Source organism: Silurus aristotelis (assembly GCF_946808225.1).
Source record: "Silurus aristotelis genome assembly, chromosome: 3".
Taxonomy (NCBI): Eukaryota; Metazoa; Chordata; class Actinopteri; order Siluriformes; family Siluridae; genus Silurus; species Silurus aristotelis.
In genome coordinates this window covers 15682633-15704972 of record NC_139576.1, presented here as the reverse complement: position 1 = coordinate 15704972, position 22340 = coordinate 15682633, and the positions used below count along the sequence as shown (strand labels likewise).

Genomic DNA, 22340 nt, shown 5'->3' with positions numbered 1-22340 from the left:
GAGCAGGAGCTGGTTCCCCTTTATGTGACATCCTGGAATGGTGATTATTGTCATTTTTTATGTTAAATAAAGTGCACTGAAATGTCATATCACCATTCCTGGAAAGTTGTTCCTGATTTCGTCTTTGAAGCTACTGTGAATTCCAATTTCTTTTATTTACTATTAGACATTTCAAAGAATTCTGTGCTAATTATATATATAAATATTATATATATATATATATATATATATATATATATATATATATATATATATATATATATATATATATATATATATATATATAATTTTACACCTGTGTAAAATATATTATTTTACACCTGTGAAAACTATCTACAATATAAGAGGCAGCAGATGTTTGTTGATAATATTTTCAGGTAGTATTTTCATTAGTTCAGAGCTACTTACTTCATTTGACGAAATGATTATTACTATAATCTCTTAATAAATTACAGCTCTGTAGATTACATTAAGGGAAGCCATGTCCACTGGATACTCCTTTAGCATTGAAGTACATTGTATTGATCAGTAGCCTATTTATTTTATGTCCAAAATAAATATTTGTTTATTATTTATAAAATTATTAAATGAACCGTGCAGCCTGTGGCCTCATACCTACAATTACAGGTGTGACAATATTCTAAATTAAACTAATAGTATAGAAAATGTTTAGCAAAAATATGATTTTTCTAATAAGACTGTCATTTTGAATAATGTAAAAATTTTAGGAGTCGTACATATTTTTCTGTTTTGTACTTTGTACAGTCCCTTACTGACTCCTCGTTAAAGCGCCTGCCTTTTTATTACCTTTAGCACGAGTCAAGGGGAAATTTTATAGATTAAAGATTAGATGTGTTAAAGTTCACTTCATAATGACAAAATAGTCATTTCCAATTCATTTTTACTAATTAGAAAAAAAGAACCTGAATATGAAGATAATGTTTTACATTAATCCGACTTTATATTAAAAACATAGCCCCGCCCACTCGCCTGTTCTCCCAAAAGCCCACGGCAGGTAGGTATGGAAATGCTTTTGTTGTTTTGTTATTTTTCCCAGGGAGTTACATCATTTGGCTCTTCTTACCAACACGACTCCTAAATGGCTCATTGTTATTTTGTCTTAAATCGGACCGACCGTGCTTCACTCTCAAGCACGTAAACCGCTGAAAAGCGTTTTTTCCCCACGTATAGCCTCCAATTCGAAAAATCCACGCCCAGATTAACGGCGTGGCCTGTATTTTTGAAGGAATCGTAAATGCGAGTCGACTCTCAGTCTTCACTTGAAAGAAGCCGGTTTGATGAGTCGACTCGGTTGCAAAGGAAAGAGTTTAACACGGAGAGCGAACTGAAGCAAAAGATTAATTTAATGGGAGCAAAACAAACAGTTGAGTTATACTTAGTGCTCAGAGTGAAAGGGTGTGTGTTAGCACGGTATCATGGTCAATCGGAGACTGAGCAGTGTGTTTCCTGTCACATGATCTCCACCGATAGCTCTAAATTAGTTGGATGTGTAAACCCTGTGCTGAAGTAGCGGTAATTGCTAGCTAGTAGCCGCGAGGAATGTCGTCGGTGCGATAACAGTCACACCCGGCTGGCTTCAAAAACGTGTGTTCTGGACCGGATATCTTCTTCAACTGCCCAGGCAAGTCTTTTACTGCCTTAAACCAGTGTCCACCCCCCGAACTTTCCTACACCACCGTTTTTCCACGGACGGGCGGTTTGGGGGTTTGGGTGGTTACGTATATGACAATAATATGTATATATCACTATTATACATCTGACGTCATTATTAATTTAATGATTGCAAAATAGTGAAATTGTTACATAACTCCTCATTATATAGAATCAGTGCGAGCTTCATTTATCGATGCATTAAAAAAAAACTGAAACATGTGGTGGATATTGACACAGGCGGAAGTTGTTATCTTTCTAAATAATTTTACAATGAAAATAAAATAGAAAAAGTTTTGGATCTTTGTGGGGCCCTGGTTCCAAATAATACACAGCCGCTCAAACGGGGTGAAAGTGAAAGCTGGAGGCACAGACACCACAAACATCTCCTTTCAAACTAAACTCCTAGAAGTTAGCAGTGTGTATTTGCACACCAAGTGGTTTTTCCCGGTAATTCTTAATCTACCTATGATCGTGAAGGGGGAGAAAATGAAATAAAAATAAATAAATATTATATATATATATATATATATATATATATATATATATATATATATATATATATATATATATATATATAAAATCTCAGTACAGACCAAAAGTTTGGACACACCTTCTCATTCAAAGAGTTTTCTTTATTTTCATGACTATGAAAATTGTAGATTCACACTGAAGGCATCAAAACTATGAATTATTATATATGGAATTATATACATAACAAAAAAGTGTGAAACAACTGAAAAATGTCATATTCTAGGTTCTTCAAAGTAGCCACCTTTTGCTTTGATTACTGCTTTGCACACTCTTGGCATTCTCTTGATGAACTTCAAGAGGTAGTCACCTGAAATGGTCTTCCAACAGTCTTGAAGGAGTTCCCCGAGAGATGCTTGGCACTTGTTGGCCCTTTTGCCTTCACTCTGCAGTCCAGCTCACCCCTAAACCATCTCGATTGGGTTCAGGTCCGGTGACTGTGGAGGCCAGGTCATTTGGCGCAGCACCCCATCACTCTCCTTCTTGGTCAAATAGCCCTTGATGCCTTCAGTGTGACTCTACAATTTTCATAGTCATGAAAATAAAGAAAACTCTTTGAATGAGAAGGTGTGTCCAAACTTTTGGTCTGTACTGTATATAATTATTATTATTATTATTATTATTATTATTTTTTTTTTTTTTTTTTAAACAATATATTTTTAGTGAGGTCTAGTGGTATTAATCTATTTGACTGGTTCCCCTTTAATGTAGTTGTTTAATCCAAACCTTAACACAAAAACAAGCAGGTCTGTAAATAACCTGAATTTAAAATTTATTGTCAGAGTAATGTTCATAAATAGACAAATCATAAATAGGGTTTATTAAATAAAAGTCTATACACAGACTTCCTTGGACACCAAAATAAATCTGAGAACCCTTGGGATATAATTAGCCTGAAACACCTATACAGCACTGTTAGGGGTCATTCACTTTTTCAATGAGATATTAGGTTTTGAGAGATGGAGAGATAGATAGATATATATTATATTATATTATAATCATATTATACTGTTCACATGCTGTTTTGCACACCTCAGTTGCTACTCTTGATGTTTTTGCACAACATTGTGTTTGTTTTATAAGTACGCTGTTGTTTATAGATCTCTTTTGCACCTTGTAACATATTAAATATTATACAGTAGGTTTACCAGGTTGCACACGCTGCACTTAATGTGGTGAGGACAACTTACTAGCTCTATGTTGTGTTATGTAGCTCTATGTTGTTCTGGAGAAACCTTGTCTCATTTCACTGTGTACTGCATCAGGTTGAAATGACACAATAAAAGCTTCTTGACTTGACTAATAATTTTTAAATATCATTTTATTTGTATAGCACTTCTAACAACGAGCATTGTCCCATAGCAGCTTTCCAAAATGAAATAGAATGCTACTATATATTTTAACATCATAAATGAGTCCCTATATGTTTGTCCCTTACGAGCAAGTTTAGAAAAACTCGCTGAGATGTAAATTGGAAAAGAAAGTGAGAAATAGCCTGGAAAGGGAACCCATCCTCATGTGGGTAGAATCATTCTTCACATTTTCTCTACTGTATTTCTGTTATCATGAGCTGAAACACTCCACTGTTCCAGTAGAAGTGGACATGATTCACACGGTGGGTGCTGGACTGTTTGTGAGTCATAGCTGGGGGTGTGTAATTTATTTTTCTGAAGTGTAAAAATTTCACTCCATCTTATCTTATCAAAGCTGTTGGAAGTTTTATGATGTCCGTCCTTATAGTTATTAGTCTGTATGACTAGCCAATTAAAAAAAAATTAAGATGTAACTCATTATCAAGTAGGTCGCTGAAGAATCTCATCTTGGATGTCATGTTTTGTTTGTAGAAAATGTAGAACCTCCTAAATTAAAGCCAAAATGGTGTACATGTTTAAATGATTAAATTAAATATCGATCTTTGCATTTATACAATAATGTGTTGGTAGTGGGTATTTAATTCTTTAAACCTTTGGTGTTCTGTACAGTGTAATCCAGCAGTTTCTTTATTTTTGTTAGCGACACATCTTTATTAAAAAGTGCATAATTAATTCCACCGGATTGCAGTGCTCACGTGAGAGCCATGTATAGTCCCGGTTTAGTAACCCACTGAATGATTTAATATAGCATTATAGTGAATCATGTTTAATGTCTTCTTTCTGATATTGAGGCAAAAAAAAAGTTCTTTATGAATGTTTCTACTTGATTATGCAAATGCGTTAAATACTTCAGTAATTCATGCATTTATAAAATGTTTAAAGAAGTAGTGTTACAGATACATGGATGTTCTTGAATTACATTAAGTGTAGTTGGGGTGGGCGGTATCGCATAATCCTGTTTAACAATAGCAATAAGTTTGCTTTAATGTTATCTAATCACATGACTGTATCTCACATGCCAGCTGATTGTATTACCTGTAATAAAGATTTGTAAGTACTGCCACAGCTGAAAGCCTTTTTTGGTGTGAACTGTAATTCTGTTCTTGTACAATATTTTCACATATTCCATATGTGGACTCTAAACAAACGTTTTTGTTTCAGGAATGATTAAACTTTGAAGCTCTCACAGGCCTAGTATGAGCACGAAGACCAGTTCCTGTCTGTGGACCCCTGTGCCTCAGATTTCTCCTGCACCATGTGACCGCTATAAACATGCTATTTGTGCTTACAATGGGAATGTGTATGTGCTCGGAGGTAGAGGGAAGCATTCGTTAAAAGACTTCTGGAAATACAATGTGTGTAAGTCATCGTTACTGCTCACACCATAAGATGCATTTTATGTTGGATAAAATGCTTGGTGAAATGAAATGAATATTTTTGTGAAATTTTAGTATGTAACAAGTGGTTTGAGTTGGACTGTGATGATGATAATGCACCTGATGAATTGGAGGAACACAGCATGGTGCCCCATCAGGTGATTTTTAAATTATTATTATTATTAGTGTTGATTTTGTATTAAGATGTAATGCTTTCTTATAATGTAGGTTAGAAGTGACTCTGTAAATAAAATGATATATAATGGATAATGCATTGCTTTTACCCAAAAAATTTTTTTGTTTTGTTTTTCTTTCTCAGGGTGTCCTTTATGTTTTCGGAGGCTTGAGGGATTCGGCATATTCTGACTCAAAAACACCTCTTTGGTTGTTTGACACAGGTGATCCTAAATGAACAAAAGAAACTGTCATGCATGAGTTATCAATATTAATTGTTATAAACCATTTGAAACATTTGAAAGTAAAAAAAAAAACACAGTACCACATTGTCCAGTCATGAATGTTTTTTTTTTTTTTCGCCCCGTCTCATACCTTTTCATTTTTACATCCAATTGCAATTGCTCTCTGCAGCCAAGGAGCTATGGCTTTACATAGAAGAACAAAGTCCACTTTCTCAGGTAAAAAAAAAAACATCTGAAAGATATTCATAAAAAGTTAATAAAGATGCTTGCATAGTTAAATATGTGGCAGACTGGGAAAAATCTTTCATACTGTTAAATTATTATCTTTTTAACTGTATGACTTAAATGAAAACTACAGACTTTCCTGAACTGCAATATTTGTATTTATCTTTTGCATGTAATTACAACTAAAAGTTTAGCATTTTAAATTCTCGTTACCTTCAAAAGCAAATTACATTTGAAGGAAGATATCCAATATATCTTATTGACAAATGTTTGTGGACACTTGACCAAAAGATCCATATTATAATAACAACAACCATAAATTTTATTTAGACACCTTTCAAAACACTCAGACACCATACAATTGAGTGCTAATCATAAAAACAAGACAAACAGCTGTTTAACTGTTCAAATTGATCAGAAAATGAAATGAAGATCTGTGCGTGCGCTTTGGGATGCAAGTATGAAAAATGTTAGAGGGAGCAAGATTATGAGGAGCTTTGAAAGTGAGAAGCAGTATCTTGTAGTCTTTTGGATATTTGACAGGAAGCCAGTGTAGATGATAAAGAACAGGAGAGATCTGCTCGATGGAGGAGGTTCTAGTAATTATACGCCAGCTGAGTTCTGGACCAATTGGTGTTTATGAAGAAGTTTTGGAGGTAACCCAAATAGAAGTTGTGTGAGGTTAGTAAAGCATGTACAAGATTAGCTGTAGAATTGGATGTAAGGAATGGACGAAGACAAGCGATGTTCCGTAGACGGAAGTACACAGACCCAGTAATACTGTTCATGTGCTTTTCAAAAGACAATGTACTATCAATGATGTCACCCAGACTCTTAACCTGGGAAGCTGAAGAGATTATAAAATTATCTATTCCACATTCAGTCCCCATGCTGTTACAATGCACTTCACTATTTTGGGAAGATAATCCACTAGAGCTTGGAGATGTGTGTTTTAGCGACTAAACCATTAGGAAACTCACATACTGAAGTAGGGCGAGGAGGCCTTTGGTCCAATCAGCATTCCAGTTCATCTCAAATGTGGTTGAGGTCAGAGCTGTATGGCAGGACATTCAAGATCTTAACTGCCATCCCATTCAAAACATATCTCATGGAACTGGCTTTGTGCACAGGGGCATTGTCATCCTGGAACAAGTTTGGGTCTCCTAGTTTATGTGAAAGGGAACATTTTTATACTACAGCATCCAAAGACTTTTAATACAATTGTATGCCTCCATCTTTGTGGGAACAGTTTATGGGAAGAACCATGTTTGCCTGGAAAAGTCAGGTGTCCACATACTTTTGTTCAAATAATGTATTTTCTAACACGTTAAAGATTTTGAGTAAATAAGCCTGCTCTATTTATTTCCTAGAATGTGGTGCCAGCCAACAAGAAAGGACACAGTGCTGTCGTGTTGAGATCCTCCATGTTCATTTATGGTGGATACATTGACATGCGAGGGGCATCACAGGAATTCTGGAGATTTGATACGAGTTAGTATTACTAGGTTATAAGAAGAAACGTGAACAAAAATCAAACTATGAGATAAATGATTTGAATTTGAGCATGTGACTGTCGATATCCTTGGAGCCAAACTCTCCCACACCAAAATGAGTAATGATTCTCATTTACAAATTCGCACGAACCACTTGTCTGCGATAGTGCTGATGCTTATGAGAAAGCATGTAAAGACCATACAAATTATGAATTAATAAAAATGTGGGGCTCCTAATCCTATTTTACACTGGACATATACAGTGAGGAAAATTACGTATTTGAACACCCTGCTATTTTGCAAGTTCTCCCACTTCTAAATCATGAAGGGGTCTGAAATTGTCATCGTAGGTGCATGTCCACTGTGAGAGACATAATCTAAAAAAAAATAAATAAATCAGAAATCACAATGTATGATTTTTTAACTGTTTATTTTTATGATACAGCTGCAAATAAGTATTTGAACACCTGAGAAAGTCAATGTTAATATTTGGTACAGTAGCCTTTGTTTGCAATTACAGAGGTCAAACGTTTCCTGTAGTTTTTCACCAGGTTTGCACACACTGCAGGAGGGATTTTGGCCCACTCCTCCACACAGATCTTCTCTAGATCAGTTAGGTTTCTGGCCTGTCGCTGAGAAACACGGAGTTTGAGCTCCCTCCAAAGATTCTCTATTGGGTTTAGGTCTGGAGACTGGCTAGGCCACTCCAGAACCTTGATATGCTTCTTACAGAGCCACTCCTTGGTTATCCTGGCTGTGTGCTTCGGGTCATTGTCATGTTGGAAGACCCAGCCTCGACCCATCTTCAATGCTCTAACTGAGGGAAGGAGGTTGTTCCCCAAAATCTTGCAATACATGGCCCCGGTCATCCTCTCCTTAATACAGTGCAGTCGCCCTGTCCCATGTGCAGAAAAACACCCCCAAAGCATGATGCTACCACCCCCATGCTTCACAGTAGGGATGGTGTTCTTAGGATGGTACTCATTATTCTTCTTTCTCCAAACACGTTTAGTGGAATTATGACCCAAAAGTTCTATTTTGGTCTCATCTGACCACATGACTTTCTCCCATGACTCCTCAGGATCATCCAAATGGTCATTGGCAAACTTAAGATGTGCCTGGGCATGTGCTGGTTTAAGCAGGGGAACCTTCTGTGCCATGCATGATTTGAAACCATGACGTCTTAGTGTATTACCAACAGTAACCTTGGAAACGGTGGTCCCAGCTCTTTTCAGGTCATTGACCAGCTCCTCCTGTGTAGTTCTGGGCTGATTTCTCACCTTCCTTAGGATCATTGAGACCCCATTAGGTGAGATCTTGCTTGGAGCCCCAGTCCGAGGGAGAATGACAGTCATGTTTAGCTTCTTCCATTTTCTAATGATTGCTCCAACAGTGGACCTTTTTTTCACTAAGCTGCTTGGCAATTTCCCCGTAGCCCTTTCCAGCCTTGTGGAGGTGTACAATTTTGTCTCTAGTGTCTTTGGACAGCTCTTTGGTCTTGGCCATGTTAGTAGTTGGATTCTTACTGATTGTATGGGGTGGACAGGTGTCTTTATGCAGCTAACGACCTCAAACAGGTGCATCTAATTTAGGATAATATATGTAGTGGAGGTGGACATTTTAAAGGCAGACTAACAGGTCTTTGAGGGTCAGAATTCTAGCTGATATACAGGTGTTCAAATACTTATTTGCAGCTGTATCATACAAATAAATAGTGTAAAAATCATATATTGTGATATCTGGTTTTTTTTTTTTTTTTTAGATTATGTCTTTCACAGTGGACATGCACCTACAATGACAATTTCAGACTCCTCCATGATTTCTAAGTGGGAGAACTTGCAAAATAGCAGGGTGTTCAAATACTTATTTTCCTCACTGTAATATATAATGAGTAGTCACAGTTTCTACCACTGTAGCTGCTGGGAAAATCCAGCCTCTTGTAACATTACTTTAAAATACATGAGCGCACCATTTATTTGAAATTCATAAAAAAAAAAACAAAAAAAACCTTCTTGAATCATTTTGGTAATAAATAATAAACAAAACCAAGTGTTGCCAAACATTTTGCAGTATACTTGGTTTTATAACTCGGGGACAATTTAGTGCACAAACATTGAGCCAGACATTATTTCTCAAAAGTTTAGTCATTAGTAACTGTGAAATATGAGTCAACTGTTCTCTGTTGCGCCTTCAGCTGCAGTAATGACAATTTCACACCCAGCAGATGAGATAAACAACTAGTAGACAAGATGATATTCAAATTATGATACCCAACATTCTATTGCAGCTGCCATGTTAAATGCCTGCTTTTTGCATGAAATTACACTGAATGTGACCTTGTGTCTCTGTGTGTAAGACTCCAGGTTGTGGTCAATTTTGAGTATTCCACAAGTGGGTCCTGGACCTCGGCATAGCCACTCTGCCATAACCCACCAAGATTATATGTACCTGTATGGTGGTTTGCAAGGTCTGAAGGAGCAGAGGGACCTGTGGAGATGGAGCTATCACAGTCAAACTTGGACCTGCATCAGAACCAGGTAAGAAAATCATATGATCATCCTCAATAATAGCTAAAAATATTCCTGTGTGCAAATGAGTTCAACAGAAAATCATGTATATTATAGTTGAAGGCAAAATGGTACCAATGATTTAGTTTTAATAATAAAAAGTTCTGACAATGAGAATTTGCTAGTGTTTTGCTCATTTTTATGTCTAATCTAGCATTTTGTACTGATTATTACAATTAGCAAACTACATTATTAAACAAAGTGATTGTTTAAACAAAGGAAGCTAAAACTGGCTAGATTTCATCATTTTATTGACTGCTTGATTTAGGATAAGCAAAGTATTTTAGTAAGGTTATCCACTCAGTGCAATGGTACAATGATAAGATGAAGTAAGAGAACTTAAAAGTAGGTGTCAGAGCTTGATAATAATGTGTAGTGATGATTTTTTTTTTTCCTTCTTGAAAATTACAGTTTGTGTTGAGTGTAATTGTTGGCTGCTGTTCACTATTATATTTTTAGTTGGTAGATTATATTCATTACTGATATTTGCATTACTTTGATATAAAGATCTAAAACCGATATGGACAAAAGTTTGTGGACACCTGTAAATAAGATTTGTATGTGCTTTTTTTTTTAACAGCCCATTTCACATTTAACCTCTTATAATAACCTTAGATTTTTCTGAAAAGATGTTCCATTAGATTATAGAATGTGGCTGTAGCAATTCTGCTCTATAGGCAGCAAGGACATTCGTAAAATTCGTTACCGATGTATGGTGAGGAGTGCAGTCAGCGTTCTAATTCATCTCAGAGGTGTTCAGAAGGGTTTAGGTCAGAGCTCTATATCAAGCAATTCAAGATCTTCCACTCCAACCCATTTCTTCATTGAGGCTTTGCTTTTTTTTCCAAAGAAATCCTATAAAATTGGCATCCTCCAACTTTGTGTTAACAGAACCACAAATTGCTAAAAAAAAAAAAAGTCAGGTGGCCCAATGCTATTGTCCATATAGTGTATCTCATGACTAAACACATGGCACATGCTAAAACCTCCTGTACATATATTACTGGACATAATTTATTTATTATTTAAAAATCATTGTAATAGTTATATTTCATTGGAAAGCATGCAGCACTGTAACACTGTAATACAAATAAGATTATGTTTAACATTTGATTTTCTGTCTCTTTGCTTGATTGTGCAGCTCAGGACCCTCTAAACTGATGGGACACGCTGCTGTGGTGTACAAAGGCAGCATGCTGCTGTTTGGTGGGGGCGAGGCCCCGACTGCTCCCACAAACTGCCTGTGGTGTCTCAATCTTACCACACTCATGTGGGAGAGGCTGCCTTCATTGCATGGATCCACTGCTCCAAGCCGGATTCACCACCGCTGTGTTGGTCTTGGCCCTAAATTCCAGCCTAGACCACCAAATAATACCACTAGCATAGAACTTTCCATAACAAAAAGCAAGGACAACACATTCAGACCCTTCAAGAACAAGTGTTTCCCCTCCAGACCCTTAAAATTGCAACCTGAGGAGGACATAGAGCTTCAGACTTTGCATCTTGGCTTAAAAAGCACTAAGGTATATGGGAACTGCCTTGCCTTTGAAAACCATGTTACTCAAGAGAGCAGGGATGATGAGCATTATGAAAATGAAACTGAGGACCCTGTGGAGGTCCCAATGCCTGACTTGCTACTTGTATTGGGAGGTAAACCTCTAAAAGAACAAGCTGCCATTTCAGTATGGCAAATGACTATGGGAGATAGCTGAGAGTGAGTGAAATGTTTTATACCAGCAAATGCTACTTTTCTCAAAGAGAAAAAAAAAGAAAATCTTTAACTTTCCTACACAAGGACATAGACTGTCTAGACACAAGTATTGACACACCTGACATTTACAGCCAAATTGTGTTTTCCTCAAACTGTTTTTACACAGTTGAAGGTGCACAATGTTATAGGGTGTTTATAGGGTAGCATTAAATTTTCCCTTTACTTGAACTAGGAGACAAAAAACTGTTTCAGGATGAAAATGCTCCTGGGCACAATTCTAACTTCATGAAAATATGGTTTACATTGATTGGAGTCAAAGATCTTGAGTAGCCTGCTATACATCTCTGCTCTCAACCCTATTGAAGACTTTAGGGATGATTTGGAACACTGACTGCACCACAGGCCTAATCAACCCTGTATCATTTACTGCAGTAATTTAATAGTGCCTTTATGGCTGAATGAAATCTTCATAGAACCAGACTCCAAAATCAAGTTGAAAACCTTCTCTCTTCTAGAGAATGATTATAACTTCACATGGGACTAAATATGAAATTTTAAAAAGCACAAATGTAATCTTATGGTCAGGTTAAATATTATAGAGTACTTATCATACTTTGTGTACATCATATGGCTCAAACACTAGTGACTGTTATTTACAAAGCTGATTTAAGGTGTGTGTGTGTGTGTGTGTGTGTGTGTGTGTGTGTGTGTGTGTGTGTGTGTGTGTGTGTGTGTGTGTGTGTGTGTGTGTGTGTGTGTGTGTGTGTGTGTGTGTGAGTGAAAGAAATAAGGAGCTCTTAATATTTATATTATTTACTCCCAGCCTTTAACTTTTGTCTGTGTACATTATACTTATTTATGAAGCCAGTGTAGTATGATCACACTCCTTCATATTTTCATATTCATTTACAACCAGGGCCATTTTAGCAGAGCCAATCCACTTACTGGTATGTGTTTTGTGGCTATGGGAGAAAATTCAGTGTATATGCATATTTGCGCAACATATTCCTTTTGCTCAACAGGTTCCCTTGTTTATTTTTTTTATTAGATTTTTTTTTACTTACAATAATAAAGATGCACTCATTCAGTATGTTCACACTGTAATTAGATAAAATATTTATATTATGAATGGTTTTTTTTTTGTGCATTACGATGGAACTGTTTTTAACACAAGCTACATAAATTAGAACCGAGTAATCTAAAGTTGAAAAGTTTGTATCTTGATTAAGTCAATGTTGAGAGAGACAAAAATGTTTTGATAATTAGAGCATTCTACAGATGAACAAGAGATGGCGCCACTGCACCAAAGCAAAATAGAAGCGCCGCTTAAAACAGAAGTGCTTTCTTCAAAAAAAAAAAAAAAAAAAAAAAAAAAGGGGTATATAAATAAAGATAAATGATCATCAATTTAAAAACACGGGGAAAAAATACATCTTAAAAATTATTTTAGGAAATTTTGAATGACAACGATAATGAATAGATAGATAGATAGATAGATAGATAGATAGATAGATAGATAGATAGATAGATAGATAGATAGATAGATGCGCATGTACATACAATTTAACCAGATATTTGATAAATTTAACATTCACATTATTATATAGTATATTGTGAACGTAATATAAAACCTTCCAGAAAATCATTCTATAAGCTGGTGCACATAGGAGGGAATTTACAGTATGACGTTGACACTTTATTCAGTGTTTATTTGCGTCTAAAGGAAGGGATTTTACAATGTGACGTTTACACTTTATTTAAGCTCGACTTGCCACTAGAGTTGTTCATCATAGGCAGGAGTGAATGGATCGGCAGCTGATGCTGTGTTCGCCTTTACATACTCCACAGAGAGGTAATCTCTCAGCCCACGTGGTTTCAAGTATAAAAAAAAAAGTTTCCGCGCGAGACGGCTTTAGAGGTTACTTCATTGAGGAAAGGACAGAAAGCGCGACATCGAGCCCGTAATACGTATAGGTTATGCATCAGCCAGAAGCTTGGGATTTTCTAGTCTTTTATAATTCCAAACGTGAACCTGGACGAAGAGAAGGTGCGATCCAATCGAGGACAATATTTCAGTTCTTAGTACTTTTAGTGACTAATCTGTGAATTCGATTAGCGCTCGGACTCTGATTGCACTCTTGGTTTTTTTGGGTGGGATGAATTGTTCCGTCTTCAGGAGGAGGATATGCCAAACAGATGGGCGAAATGTGGCGTGTAGGTTTAACGTACACTGATCTAGCCTGAGGCTGAGTTTGGATGCTCGAAGTCAAGCCCATCTCTTCTTACCACCTCCATCCTTCAATAAAACCAGAACGTATGGAGCTTTCTCCAAGACAACTTCTGTGAGCTTGGACTGTTTCCTAACTCAGATTGTTCTTACGTGCGTTCTCAAGAAAATATATATGGTTTTTTTCAATAACTTTTATGAACACGTTGTTTAAATATCTCATGTGGCTGCAGTGCGTCGATTTGTCTGGCACGACGGATCTGTGAATGCAAAAGAGCAAAGAAATTACTCAAAGCACCCGGTTTGTTGAATTAAAAGATGATCGCCTGTAGACGAGGAGGAGAAAAGATGAAGCTAATGGTGCGGGTGATGTGCTGGTTAATGGCTTGTGTGCTGTCAGTGCGGTGCGCCGAGAGCGACACCTCTGCGCTGCCCCGGGACTCGTGCGCGTCATGCGGCCTCGGCCGTCCCGACGTTCCAGACGCGATGGACACGGACTTTCTGGAGGCAGTGAAGAGGCATATACTGAGCAGACTGCAGATGAGACAGAGACCCAACATCACGCACCCGATCCCCAAAGCGGCCATGGTCACGGCACTGAGGAAGCTCCACGCCGGGAAAGTGCGGGCGGACGGGAGGTTCGAGATTCCCAGCTTAGACGGCCAAGCCGCTTACAGCAACGAGGCGCAAGAGGAAACGTCAGAAATTATCAGCTTCGCTGAGTCAGGTATGTAGAAATCTTCAAACTGTATAATACAGTCTGAAATATTTTAATCCCTCAGTTTTGACATCGAAAACCCAGGAATAATATTTGTGGAGATGATGAGTTGCAAAACACCATTCAGCACGTGGACTTGTGTTTTTCTTTTTTTTTTTTTTTTTTTTTTTTCTTTTAGATTTTTAGATCTATCGACAAAATATTGCGTCATAAATTAATTTTTCTTAATTAAAAAATTTCCAGCAATTTTACATAAACTACATTAAATTACATGTAAATAATTCACAAAGTATTAATTCACAATTCCATAGAGGTGGATATCAGATTAAACTAATTTCATATATTCACACATTTTGCCAATTGGGTATATTCTACTGTGACCGTTTAGATAAGATATTTCAAATAACATAAATAAAAGTTTGAAGTGGCACCACTACTTAATAAATAAAATGTAGTTGTGATTGAAACATTATAATTCATCTGGATAGACAGGTTAAAGTTTTTAATAATGAATTCTTATTGTTAATATGACTGGAAATCAGGATGCTAGATTTCTTCACTCATGATGGTTGTAGTATGAAAGATGATGCACAATGTTTCTCAGCCTGACTCCCTCATCTCCTTTTCTAAATACCTGCACAGCACAGAAGCTTGGACAACTTCTTTTCACCACCAAGATTGAATGAAACACACTTATGACAAGTGAACAAAGGAATAGCAATTATTGGGAGGTCACTGTGCTTTCCTGTTAAACCCAAAATGTCAACATTAGAAAAAAAAAAAAAAAAGAAAGAAATCACTCAGAATAATGCATGAGACATTTGAGTTGTGCGGTGGGGGAGCAGAGGCTATAGTGGGGGGGTCTACTCATATCGCAGTTCTGCAAAGAATGAAAGAATGCTTTTAAAATATCAAAGCAAAGCTAGGCCTCTTTGCATTTTCACCCATTATTTAGGACACCTTTGAACCTTTGAGCTGCATTGTGTCATGAAACTGGCTTTGGTCCCTGCTCTCTGGACCCCTTCTGCCTCAGGGCCAGCTGGCGCTAACCCCCAGAGTGGAGGTTGCCAGCCAGGGCATGGCTTTGGGACAAACTCCCAAGGTATTCTGCAGTGAGTGGCACACTCCTCCACTGAGCTTTCAGATGTGCTCATCCTGTGTAGTTCCCCTGATCTATACAACACCTAGGAGATAAGTCAGCAAATCACTGTAGTTGCGGGCTGAAAGCTGGCCTCAAAATAGAAATCTCACCATATTTTCTTCACCTAGCAAGGGCCAGTGGTCTTAATGGTTTGTCCAGAATGTTTGCTTACATATCACACCCTACTCTAAGAGGGCAAAAGGTTGAAACCTGCCAACATGCAGGTGAGAACAGCTGCCAGCTTTATGTCTCTGTTAACTCTGTTCTGTGGTCCGTTTCAGAAGGATTTGGTGTCCCGTAGCCACAGGAGCGAAGCGAGAGATGTGTGCTTCTCATTTGTCCAAAGCTATTCGGACTCACTGAACTCTTAACATCCAGTGCAGCATGGGAAATTAGGCTTTATTATTTGACATTATTTAGTGTAGCATGTATTCAGAAGTTTGCAAGAGGACCTGCAATTTCATCATGTCAATCATACCCCATTTGAATTGAGCCCCTTGGCAAATCTTTGTTTTATTGACACTGGATACTGTTTTGGAAATTTGATTCTACAGTATCAGGAGATCGGTAGGATGCTAATCAGACAGCAGCCAAAATTCTTGCACTAAGCATTTCATATGAAGCAAATCCAGCATGAGAGCAATTTCTAGTGAGGTGTAGAAGAAGGCTGCTGTTTATGTGAGCACTTTTCCATTTACTGTTTGACATTTGTTTTAGAATTCTTGCAGAAGAGTAGGGTACACTGGCAGCATTGGCACTTCACTGATCTGCACGCATGTATGCAGTGGTGGGGCAGCTTGTATTCTAAAAGTTGTATTAAATGTAACAGACTGAACTAACTAAGAGTCTAGTAAATTCAATGGGCCACCCGGGCATCTGCTGATAAACAGACTCGATAAACTCATGGAGTCAATTTTACAAGATAGCAAAGTAATAGATTCTAAATATTTTCTACCCCCTCCCCATCTTTTTGTTGACATTTTTATATTTTTGTTGTATTGTTGTCTTAAATGATTAGTTACATATTACTCAGGTATATGGCCTGTTTCATCTGTACACCACCACCTAAGATCACAGGAAACTGGAGGGGAACCGGAAAGGAATGTCACATGCAGCTCCATAAGGGATTAAAGTGTTAATGAGAGCCGGTAATCAACCCTTCTTTCCTCTGCCTCCTGTAAAGTTGGCCAGACAGTGCTGATTGCCCATCTGTGGTTCAGCTCAGCTGAAAGTAAGCACGCCCAATCAGCATGTGGGCAATGGATCATGTGGCTACTTTCCAGACCTCACCTCCCTTCCTGCTTTCCTGTGCAGAGGAACTCCACAGACTAGTGGACATGGTTGTTCCATCAGTCAGACCAGTCTGCACTGTGCATGTCATTTATTTTAAGAAGGATCTGTTGAGGCAGGCAGTAGAGCACTTTATTGCACAGGTAATGCTGGAATATTTACAACCTCAGGGTCTGCCGGCAGTTAATAAGGTAGAAAGTTTCAGGGGAACTGTTTGCTAATCTATTTTGCTCATATTTTGCTACACAGCTTTTAACAGCTGATACGATGTCCCCAGAGCTCTATTTTCTGTCCCTCCTGAGCTTTAACTGTGTGCCACTTTGGGACTGCCGAGAAACTGGGTTCCTGCCAGAGAGCAGAGGCAGGCAAACGAGTCTGGACAGGGCTGAGTGCACATAAAGCCACTGCTACATGGGGCCAGACAGGCTGTCAGAGAAACAAGCCATCTTCCGAGGCAAGCTGTTGACACTGACCTCAGCTAATCAGTTTGCAAACAAGGTAATTCAACCAATTCAGCACATGCCAGCCGTAAGCAGCTCTGCGACTTCGACCAAAAGATCAAATAAAATATGATTAATTATACCATCCATCACTTTGGTGCTATCAGCAATTAAGTGTTTGTGGGCTCAATAGAACTTTTCAAAAATGAAAAAAAGGCCTGCATCCTGAACTGTTCCAAACACTGGCTACATGCTGAATACAACAGTATTGAGAATACTGTGCTGTGTCATGCAAATGTTTCTTATTTTTCCTGATCATCCTTTTTATTCAGAGGCCACATGCTTAATACTAGGCTGTCCCATAATACCTCACAGAGTGCATTGTGCTGTCAGTCTCCAAGGCTCCAGGAGCGGTGGGTTTTTTTTTCACTACGCTCACTGTGAACTCAATGAACCCCCCAGGGCAGAACTTACAATCCACCCCTACTTCCTTGCATCAGCAGCCTACAATGCTAGGCCAACTGGGCCTAAGCCCAATGTTGTGCTGCTGCAGCCTCTCCATCAATCCGGGTGATATATGAAAGGGAGAACAAAAGATCATTTGAGCAATCTGAATCTGTCAGGGCTGTGATAGGATGGAACAACTTACCTTAGGCACAGATAGCTATGTATGGTATTATTTAAAATAAAATGAACACACATACCTCAATAAATGCTTTTTCCCTCCATTTCCTATAGATGACCTGACTTCTGTGAAGTCCAGCCTCTATTTTGTGATCTCCAATGAGGGCAACCAGAACCTGTATGTGCAGCAGGCCAGTCTATGGCTGTACTTCAAACTTCTTCCTGGAGGCCTGGAGAAAGGTGTGCGTCGGAAGGTGACGGTGAGGTTGCATTACCAGGAGCTTGGCGGTCAAGAAAAATGGGTTGAGAAGCGGCTGGAGCTGAAGCGCAGTGGCTGGCACACATTCCCATTGTCAGAGGCAGTCCGAGTGGCATTAGGAAAAGGTGGCCGTCGACAAGACTTGAATGTGCACTGCGAGGGCTGTGACATAGCCAAAGTGGCGCCGGTTTTAGTGGACGTAGGTGATCCCTCGCACCGGCCTTTCCTGGTGGTGCGAGCACGCCAAGCCGAGGGGAAACATCGCATCCACAAGCGTGGCCTGGAGTGCGATGGAAATCATGGTGGTCTGTGCTGCAGGCAGCAGTTCTACATTGACTTTAGGCTCATAGGCTGGAATGACTGGATCATAGCTCCCGCTGGCTACTTTGGCAACTATTGCGAGGGCAACTGTCCGGCATACATGGCAGGAGTGCCGGGCTCGGCATCCTCATTTCACACAGCTGTGGTCAATCAGTACCGCATGCGAGGCATAAGCCCAGGCTCAGTGAACTCCTGCTGCATTCCTACCAAGCTCAGCACCATGTCCATGCTCTACTTTGACGATGAGTACAACATTGTCAAGCGGGACGTTCCGAACATGATTGTGGAGGAATGTGGCTGTGCCTGAGGCTGTTTAGGGAATTGAAGACTTTCAATGTAATCAAAGGACATTACAACAGCAGTGACATATTTATGGGCCTGTACCACAGGCATATACATGTTATTATAAGGACACTCAAAATGCAAAATTGCACACTACTGTGTGTGCATGGAGCAGTGGATCGTCAGTTATATGACAGGAGTAATTATGTTACAATCTACAAACACAAAGGCATTGAAATGAAAAAGGTATGAAAATCACCAAACCTTGTGAGGTTTTTTGTATCTAGGTGAAAATATGATGTTGTCCTTTTTACTCCAACAGAACTGAAAGGTACATTTACCTGTGACAAGCTGGTACTGCCCACTGCTTTGAGGACTTTGCAACAACCCTTCCGAGACTAGTGAAAGCACTGACATTACAACGTCCTTTACACTTCAGAACATCAGCACTTCAAAAACAGTGACAAATCATTCCATAGAAGTGGAGTTTTCAATAACTATGTATAGCATCACCTTTCATGCTCAAGTCATTCCCAGTACCATGGCTGAAATCTTCTGTGGCATTGTTCCATATCAAACGGGTAGGCTACATGAAACTGCTAGCAGCCTAAAGACAATTCTTTAACAAAGTGGCTTTCCCTCATGCTGCTCATGCACCATCCATGTGGCAGACTGCTGAACCACGACACGAGGTCCAACAGGTGAAGTGTGATGTTATAGTTTTTTGGCTGTGAACTTCAGTGTCTCATAAATGCTGTCAGCACCATGTGCTCTGTGGAGGCATTATTACTGACCAGCTGGCAGTACAGCACTTGACAAAAATGCTCTAAATGCACAATTTAAAGCACTTGCCCATTGAAATGCCTTCAAAAGGATTGTCAAGAGGTGCACCTACCCCAATCCTCACTCAGTCCCAGTCATATAAAGTGCCGCATAACCTATGCAATGTATAGTAATTCTGGTCCGGACCAAGTGTTCTGTTCTGCTAATCTTTAACTTTTTATCAAATACTTGAAAGGTGGTCTTTCGCTTTCTTTTCAAAGCGGATGAATGTTCATATGTTTGCACTGAAAAGTTGCAGAAATATTAAAAGACAAACAACAACAACAAAATGCTGTGGAAAAAAAAAATATTTTTATAATAGGCAACTGAATTTTCTGTGTACCGTATAATTGAACCAAAGAGGCCAATATCATAGTTATTGTAATATGATGGAAAGGCTGTTACAATATTTGTTTATCCTTTTTAAGAAGCCTAATCACTGTGTCAGGGTACGACATCAGAGTTTCCCTTTCAGCTCTTGATACTTTTTTTTTATTTGTACAGCAAACCTTTCATATTTAATTCTTTCTTAATGTTCTATGTAATGAAACTTATTTTTAGCTGTTGGTACAAAGTCAACCAGTAAAACATGTAATTTCTGTACAGTTTATGTAAAAATAAAAGAAGCTTTCGTAAAATATTTTGTAACTTTAAAATAAATTCTTACTCTTAATGATATCAAAAATGATTGAAAATGAGTTTTTTCTTTCAATTTTATAATACGAATATATGCAGATACTGTTCCAAAAATTATTTTTCATTGAAGAGTTATGGCTTCTGACTTAACTGGCTGCATAAATATGATACGGCATAAATACACTGTGTACATGTCTGAACAAAAAGTTCTGATAGTGTTTGTCATTCTCGGTGTCCTCTCAGCTGTTAGCAAAAGGTTTTCTACCTGTCGACATGTAGCCACACGGCATGATTACATCAGAGTGGGTTCCCAGCTCTTTCTTTATCTGTTGCCTTTTTCTAGACCCTTAAGGCAGAGCTACGAAAAACAAGCTGGTATGAAGGAACACTTTATGCCACACTGGCCTTCACACATACCAATGGCTGGAGTGTTTCTGAAGAATGTAAATGCAGCAATGCAAAGCAAGTCTTTCAAAACACATCCAAAACCCTAGGACATAGTGGAATAATCATCTGGAATTTAGCTCTCCCACATCTGAAAACTGAACAAATGTGTGAAATGTTTAAGATATTCAGAGGAAATCTAAATCATGACAACAAAAAGGGGATGAGTCACCTCTGGCACTACTACTACTACTAAACAGAGACAATATTTGTGTGTGTGTGCGTGTGTGTGTGTGTGTGCGCGCACGCGCATGTGCAGGCACATGTTTATGCACGTGTTGGGGTTGTATGTGTCAATAAGAGAGAGAGAGAGAGAGAGAGAGAGAGAGAAAGAGTGATCATATAGAGGTTGACTGAGCTGTCTCATCATGTAGTGCAGAGTTAGCGGTGTCGGCATGGCTGTTGGAATGTTAATGACACTATAGTTATGCCCCCTAGCTACCTTGTAAAGCCAAACACCAGCACACACACACACACACACACACATACACATACACACACACACACACACACACACACACACACACAGATTCACTCTTACCAAGGAATTGAAGGACCTTTTCACTTCAAAATGCAGTGAACAGTTTGATTTGTTTGTGGCAGTAGCATACTCCTACACACGAGCACACAAATAACGTGTGAGATTTATGTGTATATACATTCTATTTATTCTATAAAATCGATTTTGTTTTTTATTGTTCACACACATTTCACAAACTTTGCTCTTATATAAGAATTTAACTGCAAGCAAAACCAAACACTTGGTCCAAAACCCTCAATGCCCTCCTCAAAATGGAATCTGTATGTATCTATATGTCTGTGTGAGTAAATAACAAGCCATTATTTAATTATTTTTTCAGACCTCTTTGCATTTTGTTGTCTATTACTAGCATTTCTTTTTTCTTTTTTTTTTGCATTTTATTATTAACTATTTCTAAAATATAAAAGAAAATACAATACCATACCATTCCATCTTTCTATCATGTTCTAATCATGTTTCAGTTGGTGATTTAGTTTTGTTGGATTCAGGTTAAATGATTGGCAAAACATTTTACATCTTTTCCTTTTAAAAAGTCTTGGGCTGCTTCTGAGTTATGCTTTGGGACATTGTTTAGCTTCACTGTGAACTGTTAACCAATGAGTTTGGAAACATTTGGCTGAATCTCAACACATATAAACCAGTTTAAAATTCATCCTGCTAATTTTGTAAAGAGTCACATCATCATTAAAATTCAAGGGTATCAATACTATTTGCACCAACATGCCTGTGCAAAAAGATTAGATTGCTTTGAATCATGAGCATTTTCTGCCTTTCTCATAATTCAGGTACAAGTTGATTTTGGATTATAAGATGTTGTTTCAGAACAGGCTTTTTTTTTTTTAAGATGCTAACGCTAAACTGGTATGTATCTTTTCTGGTTTACATCTTGTGGCAAAACCTCTGTATTTATTTTGGTGAAGTATTCTCTTGATTGTTGGCTTTGTCAAAGATATGCTTCCTGGAGCACCAGGGAAAGAGTTCTGCTATCTACCTCAATTGTTTTCTGTGGTTTTCTGGCCCTTTGGTGTTTTTTTGAGCTCATCAGTGCAATTCTGCTTTTAAAGAATGTTCTAAATTGTTGATTTTGTCCATGTGTAATGTTTTGCTTAAAATTTGTTTAAAATGTGCATTTCACATTTTAAATAAAACTATAGTACTTGTATCTGATTACTTGTAAATGAGTTAACACAAACTGCAATAGAACAAGTAACCAGTCAATGGAACTATTA

The 22340-nt window shown here is 38.1% G+C and overlaps 2 protein-coding genes across 4 annotated transcripts; both read left to right on the top strand.

Moving 5' to 3' along the window:
* The first annotated feature begins 1074 nt into the window (after positions 1-1074).
* On the top strand, positions 1075-12456 carry klhdc3l (kelch domain containing 3-like). 2 transcript variants are annotated; one of them, XM_083536033.1, is made up of 9 exons: positions 1075-1642; positions 4737-4934; positions 5027-5109; positions 5271-5349; positions 5540-5586; positions 6966-7086; positions 9445-9625; positions 10797-12057; positions 12151-12456. In XM_083536033.1, the coding sequence occupies exons 2-8, from the start codon at positions 4772-4774 to the stop codon at positions 11365-11367; spliced, it is 1245 nt and encodes a 414-aa protein (XP_083392159.1). In that variant the 5' UTR covers positions 1075-1642; positions 4737-4771; the 3' UTR covers positions 11368-12057; positions 12151-12456. The 2 variants fall into 2 exon arrangements, with proteins under 2 accessions (XP_083392159.1, XP_083392160.1); XM_083536034.1 differs by lacking the exon at positions 1075-1642 and adding an exon at positions 3207-3817 and having other exon boundaries at positions 10797-12065; positions 12158-12456.
* A 97-nt stretch (positions 12457-12553) lies between these two features.
* Positions 12554-21411, top strand: inhbb (inhibin subunit beta B). 2 transcript variants are annotated; one of them, XR_014532623.1, is made up of 3 exons: positions 13067-14320; positions 17921-18914; positions 18991-21411. XR_014532623.1 is itself a non-coding variant. In XM_083536035.1 (2 exons), the coding sequence occupies exons 1-2, from the start codon at positions 13912-13914 to the stop codon at positions 18691-18693; spliced, it is 1182 nt and encodes a 393-aa protein (XP_083392161.1). In that variant the 5' UTR covers positions 12554-13911; the 3' UTR covers positions 18694-21410. The 2 variants fall into 2 exon arrangements, 1 of the variants encoding a protein (XP_083392161.1); XM_083536035.1 differs by having other exon boundaries at positions 12554-14320; positions 17921-21410.
* Positions 21412-22340: the final 929 nt, after the last annotated feature.